The sequence below is a fragment of the Manis pentadactyla genome, chromosome 17 (assembly GCF_030020395.1).
Source record: "Manis pentadactyla isolate mManPen7 chromosome 17, mManPen7.hap1, whole genome shotgun sequence".
Lineage (NCBI taxonomy): Eukaryota > Metazoa > Chordata > Mammalia > Pholidota > Manidae > Manis > Manis pentadactyla.
The window spans coordinates 14,008,763-14,024,581 of NC_080035.1; the positions used below are offsets into that span (position 1 = coordinate 14,008,763).

The 15,819-nt window shown below is 37.5% G+C and overlaps 1 protein-coding gene across 1 annotated transcript in view; it reads right to left on the bottom strand.

The window, feature by feature from the left end:
• DGKH (diacylglycerol kinase eta) overlaps positions 1–15,819 on the bottom strand; it is a 200,060-nt gene that overhangs the window by 18,047 nt on the left and 166,194 nt on the right. Inside the window, exons 19-27 of the mRNA XM_036932386.2 lie at positions 14,713–14,830; positions 13,618–13,728; positions 13,389–13,485; positions 9,667–9,774; positions 7,751–7,864; positions 7,371–7,505; positions 6,334–6,497; positions 2,866–2,971; positions 1,745–1,837 (exon numbers count right to left, since the gene is read on the bottom strand). Coding sequence (XP_036788281.2) covers positions 1,745–1,837; positions 2,866–2,971; positions 6,334–6,497; positions 7,371–7,505; positions 7,751–7,864; positions 9,667–9,774; positions 13,389–13,485; positions 13,618–13,728; positions 14,713–14,830 — 1,046 coding nt within the window. The remainder of the gene's footprint in view (positions 1–1,744; positions 1,838–2,865; positions 2,972–6,333; positions 6,498–7,370; positions 7,506–7,750; positions 7,865–9,666; positions 9,775–13,388; positions 13,486–13,617; positions 13,729–14,712; positions 14,831–15,819) is intronic.

A 15,819-nucleotide genomic window follows, 5' to 3' on the forward strand; every position in this document is an offset into this window, starting at 1 on the left:
AGGGGTAATTGATTTTGGGAGACTTAGTTTCTTCCTTAATAAACAGTGGAATGTGAGTAGGTTATTTCTAAGGTCTTTTCCAGCTAAACAGTACTTTTGTAAATTACTTTAAAATTGTAGAGTACCTACTCAGAATTTTAAATTGAAAGTACAGAGAATGTTACTACTCTTTATTATAGGCATTATTCTCCCTATCCACCACTCGGTATTCAAGGTATCTACCACTGCTAGTAGTTAATAAAAACATGGAGATTCTTCACCCTGTTATACATTTAAAGGTTTTGAAAGAATGTACCGGTATTCATTTTAAACCAAACATTCATATTTGACAATGACAGATGAATTGAAAATGGAGGAGGGTCCTTCTATACTAATCTAATACAATTGATAAATATTAACTAAGTAACATTCAATGGGTACTTTTAGTGTAGAGAGCTAAAATGCAGAGTAAGTTATGCTTCTAGTTCTGGTCAACCAGAAATTCCATTAAATGTATTTCAAATAACACAAAAAATATATGACCTTTATCTAAAAATTAGGAACAAAGTCATAATCCACTAGACTTCTTATAGAAATAATTTTGGAAAAACAGCAAGAAGATTCTGGTTAATAACGCAAATGCCAAGAAGAGCAAAGAAGATGTTCCCAGGTTTTATCAAGAGAGATAACCCATATTTCTTTCCAAAGGTTTTCTTCACGGCCACTGCAGAGGCAGCCACTTCTTGCCCCAAGGAAGTTGTATCTCAGATTCTTCTAGAGGTGGGTGAGAGCAATGGGCTTTGTGCAACCCTTAGGCTTCTCTTCTCAGAGTAAAGGACGCTCAAACGTGGTACTCTTCTGGACCCCAATCAAGGAGAAATTCCAACCACAGTCATTTCCTAGTTAGCTAGGCTGTGTGACACACCTTCCATTTTCCCACTATGCCAGATACTATGACTTTTACTGTCACTTTTATTTAGGTGTATATTTTCCAAAGCAAGAGATAAAATTACAGTCAGGAGAAATGTTTTAACATCGTCACCTATCAGTTAATTAGAACTGTTACAAGGAAGAAAAATATATCTAATGCATTCTGCTTTCTACAGTTTCAACAGCCTATGTGAATAACCAAAATTGAACGCTAGGTGGCGAAAAGACCCAATAGGACAGACAGAACATTGGAAAATGGTGAGGGAGTAAGGCTGACGAGACAAAGACTCTGGCCAAGCCCAGAAGGACATCCGTGGTGGACTTGCAGCGCTTATGCTTGGTCTATGGACAGTGGTCAGTTCAGACGTGACCTCAACTTGATTCCTAGCACCAACTTGAGTTAATCTGGGGATATGACTAGTTAGTTCTTGAAACAGAGTCTAGAAAGTGTTGTCTTCTAAGCAAATCGAGAAAACCATGCCCATCATATTTCAGATGTTAAATCCAGGAACAAAACCTGAGATTTTCCCTACTTTTCTGCAATAATGAGTTAATGAGTACCTGTGGAATGCCTACTACACTTTATAAAGCTCAAAGCTGACTAGGGAGAGCAGGATTACAAAAAGCATGACGGCATGTGTGAGGGGAAAGTCTGAGTCACACCTCCCAGGTTTAGCCATGCATTTTCTCGAAGGCAAAAGCTAGGTAAAAGGAAGCTCATTTTTAAGGCCGAACACCAGAGGCTGCATTAGGATCTAATGAATGCATCCTCCCTAGTGAAGGCGAGGCCCACACATTATCATCGTTCTTATGTTATCAATCATTTCTTGCTTACCAGAGGAACCCTGCCGACTAGTAAAGATTCTGTTTCATTGTACAGCGCCTTCACATTCATGGCTATTTCAGTGGCAGTGTCTCTTGTAAGACTCTAGGGAAAAAAGAAACCATCGAAGACAAGTAGATCTCTGTTAAATAGGGACTTAATCATTAGCAAACACTTTAAAGTTTATTCTTCCAATTTGAATCACATCACAAGTATTTTTTAAAATCTACCAAAATTCTATAATAATTGCATAATTTCACACTCATGTTTGTTAGCATGATTACCTCTTGGATTTTTTTGTATCATAGAACCAAAAAAATGTACTGACTGTAGTGGAGACACTCAGAGCCACATCTCCTACATACAAATATTTATATGGCAATATATTCCCACAAAAAAGTTATGTCAAAGAAAATGATGTCTTAAAAGGGGCATCACCTGATTGTAATTAGGTCTATTCACTGACTTTCACTCTCAGTACTTCCAACCAGATTGTTTTTTTAGACTTTAATCTTGAGGACTAGCACTTATTTGTATATTAATTTAGATAACTTTGAATAATTAAAAGAGTAAAATAATGCTATCAGTTCTCTCTATACTTTAACCTTGTACCATGAATCACATTCAAGAGTTACATTCTCACATTCTATTATTAACTTCTACATTAAAAAATGTACTGAAGTTATAAAATTTTAACTTACACATTAAAAAATTTACTAAATTTACCAACTTAGTACAACAAAATGAAGCAAGATAACTTCAGTGCACAACTTTACAAATGAATGAAGAGCTCTAATAAAATGCATGCTTTCTACGTTTGCCTTCTATCAAGCACAGGGGAGAAGATAAAAGAAGGAAGGAGGCATGGTAGTAGTTAAAAGGAGAAGGAATAGAAGGAAAATGACAGGGAACAAGTGATAGAAAAAAATGAAGAGAATTTAAGAGCAGGAATGGAAAAATGGCATGAAATTGAAAACAAAGAAAAATTTGGCTACAAATTTACCATAGGCTTCTGGCAAAGAGCCAGAGACTGTATAATGTTCTTTCAGGGGTATGACACATTTTATAGTATCAAAATATATTCATAATACCAAAAAAATCTGTGGAAAGAGAATTTACCATTAAGTCCTCACCTCTGGGAACTGAGGGTTGGCTTTATTCAGTGCGTGGGAGCACGCATTCACAGCGTGGGCCAGCTCTTGTTCCAAAAGACAGTGGATTGTGGCTGCGTCACAAATCCTGAAAGCAAAAATGAAGCAAATGAGCAGAAAACTTTTGAGTATTGCTGATTTTTCTGAAGTGTAGAAGTAGTAGAATTAAAGTAAAAGAAAAAAAAAAGGTCATTAAAGGAAAAATTTTCTTAAATGACTGCTCAGTTATGAATGGCACAGGGTAGATTTACAAAATTCAACCCCACTGCAGCAAAGAATACTAAATCAAAAGCCTTTACATACAAAGTTAGGCTTAGAATCAGAGATAAATATATAGAGATAAACATACGGAGGCATTATTTGGAAGAACAAAATATGTTAACACTTCATTTTGTAGTTGTCTTTGGAATAAATGGGGTCCTAGATGTAGGGAGTAGAAACTTCTCTTTTATTCACTGAAACTTCAGCCAGGAACAAATAAAACAGATTAGAGGAATGACACTGCCATATTTACCATCTATATGCTAACTGCTTTATGTAATTAAATTTTAATTTACCATTTATCTAATTTAATATTCACAACTTAAAGGGTAGCTGTGATTAATTTTTTCCACTTGACAGAAGATAGTGAGGCTCAGAGAGCTTTAGATGTATACAAAGCTAGTAAGTGATGGTACCAGGATTTGAATCTATGCCTATCCAACTCCAAAGCCTATTGTGGCACAGCTGTTTGAAATCTAAACCTTCAAGAATAGTCCTGGAAAGACAGAATCTTGGAGGGCACCAAAGCCAAAGAAAGAAAGAGAGGAAAAGTTCTACCAACTGCTAGAAAATGATAGAAGGTTTGCAGATAAGCAAGAAGGCAAACTATTCAAACCCTTTTTGCTTCTCACATCTTCAAGGAGAATGATCTTCAAACTGAAAAGGGTAGAACAGGAGAAGAGACAGAAACCTTGATAGTTGAGAGTGGAAAGAGTTTAATTCTTAAGGAGCATACAACTGAGATCTAAGCCACAAAAGAACCTGCAAATGTCATCTCAGCATTCTTACTAATAACCTTCAGAAATAAAGAATACTTGTTTATCAGAAGAAAGAGATGGGTAAATGTAATCCTAATTTAAAAAAAAAAAGGGTTAAGTGGCAAATCAATTTCAGATCAACATTTCCAACTGCCTACCAAATCTCCTCCTAAGTACTTCTAATGTAATTTAAATTCTGTACTTCCAGCATTCAGATCTACTCCTCTTCCTGAATCCTATGATTTCATCAAAGTCACCGCAATCCATCAAAGTCATTGCAATCCATCCAGCCATTCACTAGAAACTTTACGGTCATTCTGTCTCCTGATTCAAGTCCAGTTTTATACTCTTACCTATTTTAAATCACTCTTTTCTATTGCCTCAATCCATCGTCTTCTATCGGCAGCATTCCAACAGCATTCACACTATCCTTGCTTTGCTGTCCTGTAGACAATGCTCCACATTGCCTCCAGAAACATCCTGATAAAGATCTGGCCCCTCCTCAACTCTCCATCCATATTTCCCATACTCTTACATATATGTGTCAAAATTTCAGTCACCCCAAAGTCCCTGAGAGTCCCTGAAAGTACCAAGCACTCACACTCCTCTGGGCCTCTGCCCAGGCTGGTTCCCATACTCAGAATGCTGCTTCTCTTACTCTTCCCTCAAGACTTGGTTAGATCATCTCCTCCAGGCAGTCCCCTCCCTCACTACCTTCTGGCCTCCTTTGCAGGTCCATAGCGCCTACTGAGCCCTGCAGTGGGCTTTGACAATGCTTTGGCCACACCTCTCCCTCCTACTTCTCTGTCAGTAAATTAGGAAGAGGGACCACAATGCAGTGATTATGGCATCCCTGGTGCGAATATGATGGTTGGCACACACAAGAAGCCAACCTGGTGTTGAATGCTGAATAAATAAATTCTGGAAATAGAAAAGAGTGAGCCTGATTTTCACCTCTTGCAAAATTTAAAAATACATATGGGGAACCAAACTAGGTTGACCAAAGGTAAGTCTGGCCAGTCTTCACTTCCTTTTTTTGGATAAGATCATTTGCATGGTTGACCTGATAATAATATGGGAAGTATATTTTGGTTTCAAGAAAACACTGTAGTTCTATTTTTAATTTGAGGAACCTCCATACTGGTTTCTATAACGTATTAATTAGCTTGAGAGTGGTAATCATTTTACAAATGCATACATATATCAAATCATCACATATACACCTTTATTTATCAATTATTCTCCAATAAAGCTGGGGAAAAAATGCAGAACAAAGACAAAAATACAGAACACTGTAAATTGGAGTTATAGAAGTTGTTTGTAGTATCTGAGATGAATTTACCCTAAAACTATTATCTCTGTGGATAATAAATGAGATGAACAGTAATGCAGTGATGTGGATTTAGCTGACTAAATAATTCATTTTCCCTTTTCTTTCTTCTATGCCACTCAGTGTCTTGCAGTTTTCATACCTGATTCTAATTTTGAATGTTGGTCTCCAGCAGGAGGGAATGAGTATCTTTCCTATTCCATATCTAACATCCAGTACATTCTAAGCATTTAACAAATATTTAAACAGGCAAATAAGAACTGAGAGGAGCACACGCGATGAGGAGGAGGCAGTAGAAAGGGAGCAAATTAGCCCCTGGTACCTCCGAGCTTTGTTTCCCTTCTTTTCTTTTTCAACATTTTTATCAGTGAGCAGAGGAAGGTGTGGGAAGAATACAGTACTACCATTCATGGAACACTAAATACTCCAGACATGATGTGCTAATAAGCACTTCACACGGTGGATCTGGGAAGGTAGCTCTTATTGTCCTCATTGGTAGATAAGCTTTAGGTAAAGAGGAGGTAAGAAACTTACCCATGGCCCTGCCTTTCTGATTCCTGGTCATGGTGATTTTTATCTGTCTTACAGTCACAGAACTTATTTTTTCATATCTCTTCCCTTCCTGTCTACTGAAATTAATTTCTGTGTGTTCTCCCAGTCTCTGTGATGTGTCTGCTGGAAACTGACTCTCGGACTCTTCCCATCCACCCATCCGCCCGGCTCTCCTCGGGGCAGGTGAATGTAAACATTTCCTACTACATTCCACAAACATTTAATTAGTATTATAAGGTAACACATAAGTGAGTAGTATCACGTAAAGATTGCGCAAAATGTGTGTGTTCAGAACATCCCGGACCTGTTCTGGAGAGAACACAGGAGTAGGGGTGTGTGTGTGTGTGTGTGTGTGTGTGTGTGTGTGTGTGGTGGAGAGGATCTGGAGAGTGGCAATTACTGAGGCACCAATGAGGCAGCAAGTAAGACAGAGGGTCAAAGCATCTGTTTTAGATACCCCAAACAACTGAAATGATGTTTTAAAAGAAATAACCAAAATCAGCCAAGACCAGAGTTCTCAGAGCCCGAAAGCCAGCAGGCCCACCGCACCTGGTAATGAGCTCCTCCGCAGCCTGGGAACAGAGCTGCATCTGGGACACCTCTTCTGTTGCCAAGTCAACGGCATGTTGGATGTACAAATGGGTTCGAAGAACTGGTTTACCAGAATCACACTTCTGTTTATCTTCCCAAGACTTTAGAGTGCTTTCAAAAGCCTATTTAAAACCAACATTGCAATGAATTGTTAGTTTAGAGCTCTGAGGAACAAATAAGTGTGTATTTATATACAATATGAATGACTTTGAAACTATTACTATTTTCCTAATACCTCATTAAAGAAATCATAAGTTACAAAAAATGTTTTTTCAAGTTTTCCAGTGTATTGCAACAAATAAAAAGGAACGTACACTGACAATATATGGCTCAAATGTTAAAAAAGAGCTTCAATTTATGCTTTGATCTTTACTCTTATATGGACAATAGATAGGATAGATATTGGTAGTCATATTTGTTATGGGTGTGACCTTAAAAATACATACTCTGGAAAAGGCAAAACTCTGCAGATAGTAAAAAGATTGGTGGTTGCCAAGGGTTGGGGTAAGGGAGGGAGGGGTGGACAGCTGGAGCACAAGGAATTTTTAGGGCAGTGAAAGTAATCTGTATGATACAGTAATAGGTAGAAGTGATCATACATTTGTCAAAACCTACTGAATGCACAACACAAAGAGTAATGTAAACTACAGACTTTAGCTAACAGTAATGTATAAATACTGCCTCATCAACTGTAATAAATGTACCACACTAATGCAAGGTGTTAATAATAGGAGAATTTACATGTTTGTTAGCAAGGTGAGAAGGCAAGTCGGAATATAATTAGAATTCTCTGTATTTTCTGCAAGCCAAAAAATAAATGAAGTCTATACATTTTCTTAAAAGTTGAATATTTTTTCATACTTAAAACCACAATTACCTAAATGCTAGTTTTAGGACACAATTCAAATAGTTTTCCTTGGTTTTTGTTTTTCATGGCAATGAATAGTTTTTAAAGAGTCTTGTAAAAGTCTAGAAGAATGTTTTTTGCTACATACCCTGTCCCTTGTTAGCATCTGAGCCCTGTTTTTGTGCACGATTTTGATAATCCCTGGAGGCTGTACCCATGCTTCACCATCCACCTGCACTGGGACTCCCTCATCACCAAATATAGTGATTTTCACTGTACGACACTGAAATAAAACAAGTTATTTTAGAATACAGATCATCCTGAGTAGCTGACACTCTATCTGCGTTCAAGCTTGACTTTCAGTCCATTCTGTAGGTTGGAATGTTCCGCTTTTCAGTGATGACATAATGACAACTGATATGACAAAAAAGTTGGTATTTTACAGATGAATATACAGTGCAGCAGTCATTGGGAACAGCTTCCCCAGGGGCTCACACAGTGAAGTCAGGATCCATCGGACAGACAAACCTGTGCTATTCGATGATGCTGCAGTTTAATGACTCTGGAAACTGCCATTTGCACACTGTCAAATACTGCGACGACTTCCAGGATTTTGTCATCGAATGATGGTGCAGCGAATATCTGAAAGGGAGAACTATATTACACTTTCACTGATAAAGTTCAGGTCATCAACTAATTTAAACTCTCAATATACATATTAAAAGACTTACACAAATATTAAGCTGAAAAGTTAATAAATATTATTAGGAAATGGCAATCCAAAGACAAAAAAAAATCCCTGGAGATGACTTAAAATAAACAAACTTAATAAAAAAGATTTCAACACCCACATGGATATAATACTCATGCCCTTCTATAAAGCACTCTTTGGACCAGTGAGCCATTATATTTCTAAATAATTTGTCTTGGTATAAAATGTAGTAAATATCTGTTCACATACAACTCAGATGTCTTGATAAAATGATGCACATCATCTAAAAAAACCAAAAGGTGATATTGAATAGATTTCTTAAGGCTTAAGCTAATGAACATGAAAATTATGATCTAGTCCACTTGGTATGTTCTAAGGGAAATCTTTCAACGTGTGATCTGCGATATGTATAATGTGCTTTATATCTTAACACAACAACTTTTTAGGACATTTGAAAATAAGAAAACAGAAACCTCAGGATAAAAATCATGTAGGCTTACTTTGCTTTGATGTTAAATGCATTTTCACAAAATTAATTTTATATAAAATTTAAATTTAGGCTGTATTACTTTGTCCCTTTTATTCTTTCTTTTACTGTATAATAAACAATCATGCCTCTGAAAAAATTACTCAGTATAAAGTAGTATCCTAATTAAACTTTTGCTGAACTATCAGGACATGAATTTGCATACATTGGTGATTTTTTAAAATCATTTTTGTTATCGACTGCCTGGTTTTAAAACCTATCTCTGCTATTTCCTAACTTTGTGTGAACATCATATCAGTTTCTTCATAGATAAACTTTAGATAAAAATTGTGGGTGTTAAATAATGAATGTGAAGCTCTCAGAATACTGACGACATAGTAAGTATTTAAGGAATGTTAGCTTTATTTATTTAATCTCACAGATTTCTTCCCTTTCAAGTACTTAAGAGTAGTGACAGGCTGACCAAAAACTGATTGTTATTATAAGTTTTTATATTCCAATAGGATTGGAATATATTCACACCATGAAAATTACAAATACTTTCCAATTTATTTTCTACTTTAATCCCTGCCTACTCATTTAAGAGCCCTGAGGAAATGGGTCAATAGGAACCATTATATCATTTCTCAAATAAAAGAGCCTATCATTCAATGTGTGACTCTTCAGAGATTGTAATAACTCCTCATATTTATTGTTATTTATACTTCAATAATTGTGCCCTCTCTTTCATTATTTTTAGAATAGTTACATGTATTAGGTCATTTTTTTTCTTTTTTGACATAGGAAAGTATTAAAAGAAAACAAAAATAGCCCTAAACCTCAAGACCAAATGAGTCCACTTGACATTAAAAAAAATAAAAATAGTAATAATGTACACATTAGTTTAGGAAATTTAAAGTACAGGAAGGTATTTTGGTAGGTAGACTAACACCCCTCTCCCCATCCCAAAAATATCCATGTCCTAATTCCCAGAACCCATAAATGATACCTTACATGGCAAAACAGACTTTGCAGATGTGATTAGATTAGGATGGGGAGATTATCCAGGATGATAATCTGGGATGAGTGAGCCCAATGTAATCACAAAAGTCATTAAAAGTGGAAGAGGGACGAAGAAGAGATCAGAATGATGCAACATGACAAGGATTCAACCTGCCTTTGTTGTCTTAGAAGATGAAGGAAGGGGCCTCAAGTCAAAGAATGTGGGTAGCCTCTAGAATCTGGACAGGGCAAGGGAATACTTACGTCATCCTCCTTAGTGCCACCCCAAAAGTTAGTGCCTCCGGCATAGCTGGGGATGTTCAACACTGCTATTCCCTGCAGACTGGGCAGAGGGATGTACTGCCCATCACACTGTAAGGCGAAGGTTTAGAGGTTATATAAAACAAACAAAATCACTAGCTTGGAAGTCATGAGAATATCAGACAAAGGGCCAAGAAGGAAAGTGGGTTGGTAATGTCTGCAATCCTATAAATATATTCCTACACATTACCTTTATCTTATTTTTTTAATTTAAAAAATTTTATCATACAAGTAACTACAGCAGAAGTTGTTAGAGAAAACCAATCTGAAAATGTTTACTTCTTTCTATCAAAATCAGTCAATATTTAATCTTGAGTTTTTTTCAGGTCCCTTATATACTCACCTGTATTTTGGTCATCTTTGTACGTATTCTAAGCAGCCTTTCACAGAAGGCAGACTCTGCGAGGGCGGACTCTGAGTCCTAGCCATGTCACCTTGCACCTCTACCTCTCACAACTCCTGCCACTTTGCTGGTGCTCTGTAACTAACTGGTGACTGGCTGACCTCGAAGCTAAATTCTTCAAGTAGTCAGAACTAAGGAAAAAACAGGTATGTTGGGAAGTAACTTATACTCCATGCCCTTGAGTTAATCACTTAAATGAAATTTAAATTATCATTTAAATAAGGAAAAAATATCTTATGGATGGTGAAGTCATTACGCATAGCATGTGAGTAAATTCCTCCTGAGTAGAAGGTTTAAGCCTTCAAAAGAGAAGAGCTTGCAAATGTCATACTTAAAGTAGATGCTATATTTTCATTGAAAAATAATTAACATAACCTTATATATATTGCATTTTAATGTCCAATAAAAATGATCTTCAATCTTTAGAACAAATGAGAATTCAGTTTGAATCCATTTTTCAACCATTTTAAATAACTGATAATATTTCATATTTGATATACCCACACAGGCTTTTTTTTCTTTTCCAATTTCTTTTCTTGTGCATGAAAATGGATTCAAAGTTCCACACTGTTTCGCAGCACTTACGGCCATTCCTGGCACATAGCTGGTGCTCAATGTGTATTTGTCAAATGAATGAACATTAAGTATTTAGTCAAATAATAAACTTTTTCTGAACCCAATAAATTGAACAGGCATCTTTGTGTGCTTTAGAAAAAGCTGCTTAAATTATGTCACTGTGGATAAAGTGAAGGTTCCTGTCGCCAGGATTCTCACCTGGCCCTGGATGGCTAGCTCACTACACACATGTGGGCAATACATTGTTATTGACTCTATAAAAAGAGCTCCACTCAGTGCTCTGGGAAACACGTTGGCATGGCTGCAAGACTACAGGAGAGCAGAGACGAGACTGGAGTAGTGGCAGCACCAAGGACAGAGATTGAGATGGCTGCATGGGTAGAGAGGCCCAGAGGCAGAGACCGGCTTGCTGCATGCAGACTCGCTGAGTGCACAGGATTCTAGCAATTGACCTGTCACCATGGGAATAAAGTTGGGTATAACCCTTTTACCCCAAGAACCTTCTACTGTCATTTCTTTGGTCACACTGAATCCATAGTGAACCTGCCTGGGGCTGAAACCCATTGGCAAGACAATAACTAACTTAAAGGAATTGGAAAAAATATTGCCTCTGTAAATAAAGATGAACTTTAAAAAAATCCAGAGAAGTCTTAAGGATTTAATAATAAAGGCCCCTATATTATAACAAGCCCATACATATGACAAGCTAACATCATACTCAATAGTGAAAAGCTCAAAGCTTTTCCTCAAAGATCAGGAACGAGACAAGGATATACATTCTCACCACTTTTATTCAACATAGTATTGGAAATCCTAAGCACAGCAATAAGTTTCATTAGCTTAGCATCTCTTTGCTGCATCTTTGTCCCAGGTGATCCTAATCAGCATCAGGGAATTAATTTTTAGACAATGGGTCTCCACAGTCCTTAGGAGTACCAGGTGTTTTGTTTATTTTTAACTATGACAAAGAATACTCTATTTTTTCTTATCTTTTTGTGTATATTAATATGTCTTCATTGATTTTGTTTACTAATTTATTTTCCTCTTTATCACTTAACATAAACCTCTAAATTAAGGGTTCTTACCCCTGAGGTTCAGAAACCAGGGGTCCAGTAGATAGATTCAGAGGTCTGTTAACTTGAATGCTTGTGTGGAAAATGGAAGTTCCAATGGCCAGGATCCTCACCTGACCCTAAACTACTTGATGATGTAACTGGCCGACTGCTATGCTAATGCTTCCACAACCATAGGCAATGAGCTATTATTGACTGAGTCACTATATAAAGAGCTCTGCCCAGGCAGAGAGGAGGTGGATTATAGACCTACTGCTGAGAGAATAAAGCCAGGTATAAACTTTTTTACCCCAAGAACATTCCCTTGTCATTTCTTGGTCTCACCAAATCCATAGTGAACCTGCCCTGGGGCTGAAACCCTCAGGCAAGACACTGATCTAAACAGTTCCCTAACTCTCAGAGAAGGCTGGCTCTGGAGCTTGATAAGAGTGCTTATCAAATTATGCAAAATGGTCTTGTTTGTTTCCCCCTTAAGACAGGGCCAAGAACTGTGCAAGACACTGGGGATAAAAACGATAAATTCAACTTTCTACCTGTCCTTAACAACAGTGCGACTGACTTAGGACATGGATAAGAAAACAACGTGTCAGCCCACCAGGCAGGAGAGAACTCAAGTTGACCAGCCGATGAGGCCACCAAGGAGAGTGCTTACTCAGCGTGAACCTTCCTGAGTTTGCACTGCTTCAGCCAGTCACATCTCTCTTGATATTTTTTTAGGAGAGCAAGGCAGAGGCTTTCATTTAGAGATAAAGTGAGAGGACAGCATCTCTCTTGATTTTACAAGCAATGATAAATCAAACTAGTTGGTCATGTAGTTGTGCTCTAGAATGGAAGGTACCTATAAAAGACTTCTCTTACTAAGAAGACATTAAGTTGATTATGGATGAGTCAGGCACCTCTTTAGTCCACATTTCAGTCCATATTTTGTTTAATACATTGAGCTGAAGACTTAAGATCTATACACTTTCCTGTATGTAGGCTATGCCTTAATCTAAAATATCTGGTTATATAAAAATACAAGATAGGGAAGATACACTTTTCAGCATAAAGAGTAAGCCTAAATCAGGGGTGAAGAAAAGAAAATGCACAGAAATTAGTAGACTTTTCAGAGCCATGTCCCAGCCTGTTATCAGAGGAGATTAAATAACTTTTGCTGTCCTTAATTTCCTATTTAAATTAGTAAAAAATACTAAAAATTGTAAATGTTCAAAATCTTTTTGTTTGACTAATTTGTTAGAAATAACTGGAAAAAAAACATTTAAATTAAAAGATTCTATTAATTATGGCAGTTATTTTTCAGGTACTTGCAAAAAACTTCAGGCATTAGAGAACTGAATTGAATTTGGAAATTTAAATGAGAAAATCCTTTAGAAATGCTAGCCTTTAAATGGACTCCCAGGACTCCATGGTAGCACCCGAATTTCAGGAGCTAATTATAATGATAAAAGTCTGTCCCCATAGCCAGTGTCTATATCTCCTTTAGGATAAGGTGATAACCACTTCCATATTTTCCTTAGTATTTAATAATTATTTAAAATTTTTTTTTAAGCAAGATGATTATTTTTTAAGATAATCTGATAATCTGAAATGTCCTTACTTCAAGATGAACTTACCTCAAGTAGAACTCTCTGTTCTAAATTCTTGTATGATCTCTGCAATAACTCCCGGGTCCCAAGGACTCCATACCACATCAAGTTTTTAGTTCGGCTCCTGAAATTAAATATTGGAAGACTATTCCAGCAGCTATTATTTACTTGCTCTTTAAAGGCAGAGCAAGCAAGAGAGATAAATGAAATTAAAATTGCCTTCATGTAATGACATTATTACTATTACCAGAATTACCTGCATTTTTCAGGGTGCTCCTCTCTCTTATTATTAAATTCTAATGAAATTTTTGCATCTAATCCAATCCCAAAGTAATTGTTCATGACACATTTTTCAGAATATCCATCTCTATGATAATAAGGAAAAGTACATACAAGTCAATTACACGTTCATCACAACAATTACAATTTGCACACAAAACAGCACTTAAAACCATTTAAGCTTCCATTTCTTGTAGAATAAACCTTGGCAGGAATAATTTGCCATGTGCACCACCCCAATACTTGTGTGTAATTTTTGGTACTTGTGATACAAAGGGATGATGAGCAAGGCAAAGTGGAGACAGAGTCACAGTAATGCTTTGCTATATATTAACTGTAGCAAAATCGTGGTTCTTCTATCTCATCACAGGCCCATTGCTACAAATACAGATGGGAAGGCCTTGACGTCAGGTGCCATTCTCCCTTTTTTTGGTCATCAGAAGTTCTCTTCCACTGGTACTCCTATTAGTGGACAAATATTTATGGAGCAGAAAACAATTACGTCAAGCCCATTCGTTCAGGTGTTTTGGAAACTACAAAGATGTTTAAAACACGGTACTGCTGTTGAGAACTGTCATTACAGAAATGAGCTCTAACAAAGGCACATTTCAGCATGGAAGTAAAAGGAAGTACATGGTAAACTGTTGACAATTTTATTAGGAGTTTTAGGAAGGGGAGAGATCAATATGGACCAGAAGCTTCCCCTGAAATAAGAAAACTTAGAAGCTGAATGGGGTAAGATGGCAGAATTGGCCACGGAGAAGGGAGGTGAATGGAGCAGCACAAATACGGACATGAGGCACCGATGAAGTTGGCATCCAGGGACAAGTGAGCGGCACTGAACTACTGCTCGTTGCAGGTCTGTCATCAGAGACAACAGCCTGGAAATGATCATGAAAAGCAAAGTGTGGCAAATGGGTCAACATACTTATCATCATCAACTTCTGAAAGTTGATAATGATCCTTTTTGCATGTGGAACCATATTTACTGTAATATGTTAAAATGTTACCATTAGTACAAAACTGTAAAAAGAGAAGGCTAAACAAAATATTTACAAAAGTATTTCCTTACATTGAATCTGGATCTGGGTCAATAAATGGTGTTGCACCAAAAGGATCGATATTTGCTAGTAACATTTTGTTGATAATAGAACTCCCAGCAATTGAGGCAGCTAGTCCTGCTCTTAAACCTGGCCACAAAAATAAAAACATACAGTATCACATATCAAGAAATAACAGAGAAAGAGCTAGTCCATTGTTTCCAGGCCTAATCCCAAACACCTTGCTCCCAAAGCAAGGTTTTCAGTGTTTGTTCTTCTCATTGATCAGAACTAAGCACTATGACATTGGTATATTCAAGGTTTCTGATGCTTCTTAGAATCTGCATGTTATCATGAGGACCAACACAGGAATCTCCTTGTGACAGTTACCAATCTGTCATCCAATGATTTTATACCATGAAGAAACAAATAGTATTACTTTCTTTGTTATAGAAAACACGATATTAAGTTTGTAAGGAATTCAAAATAAAGGCTGAATAACTCAGAATGTTATGGAGTTGCCAATTCCATACTCTCAAAACATAGATAATAATACTCAGATAAAATTGTTATGGGGGTGGAGCCAAGATAGCGGTGTGAGTAGAGCAGCGGAAATCTCCTCCCAAAATCACATATACCTATGAAGATGTAACAAAGACAACTCTTCCTAGAATAAAGAAAAGAGGACACAGGACAACATCCAGACCACATCCACACGTGCAAAAACCCAGCGCCTCGCAAAGGGGGTAAGATACAAGCCCCGGCCCAGCGGGACACAAGCACCCCTCCCCCCAGCTTCCGGCGGGAAGAGAGGAGGCAGAGCTGGAGGGAGAGGGAGCCCAGGACTGCTGAACACCCAGCCCCAGCCATCCGGGCCAGAGTGCAGACACAGTGAATGCACACGGCCCTGGATACTAGGGAAACAGGGCAGCAAGAACGGTAAGCGGGTACCGGAGGCCTGGCGCCGGAGGACATAAGAAAAGCGAGCGGCCATTTGTTGTTGTTGTTGTTTTGTTGAGGTGAGTGCTTTTTGGAAGTCTTAAAGGGACAGGAATGCCAATACTAGGGAAACAGGGCAGTAAGACCAGCGAGCGGGTATCGGAGGCCGGCGCCGGAGAACTAAAGAAAAGCGAGTGGCC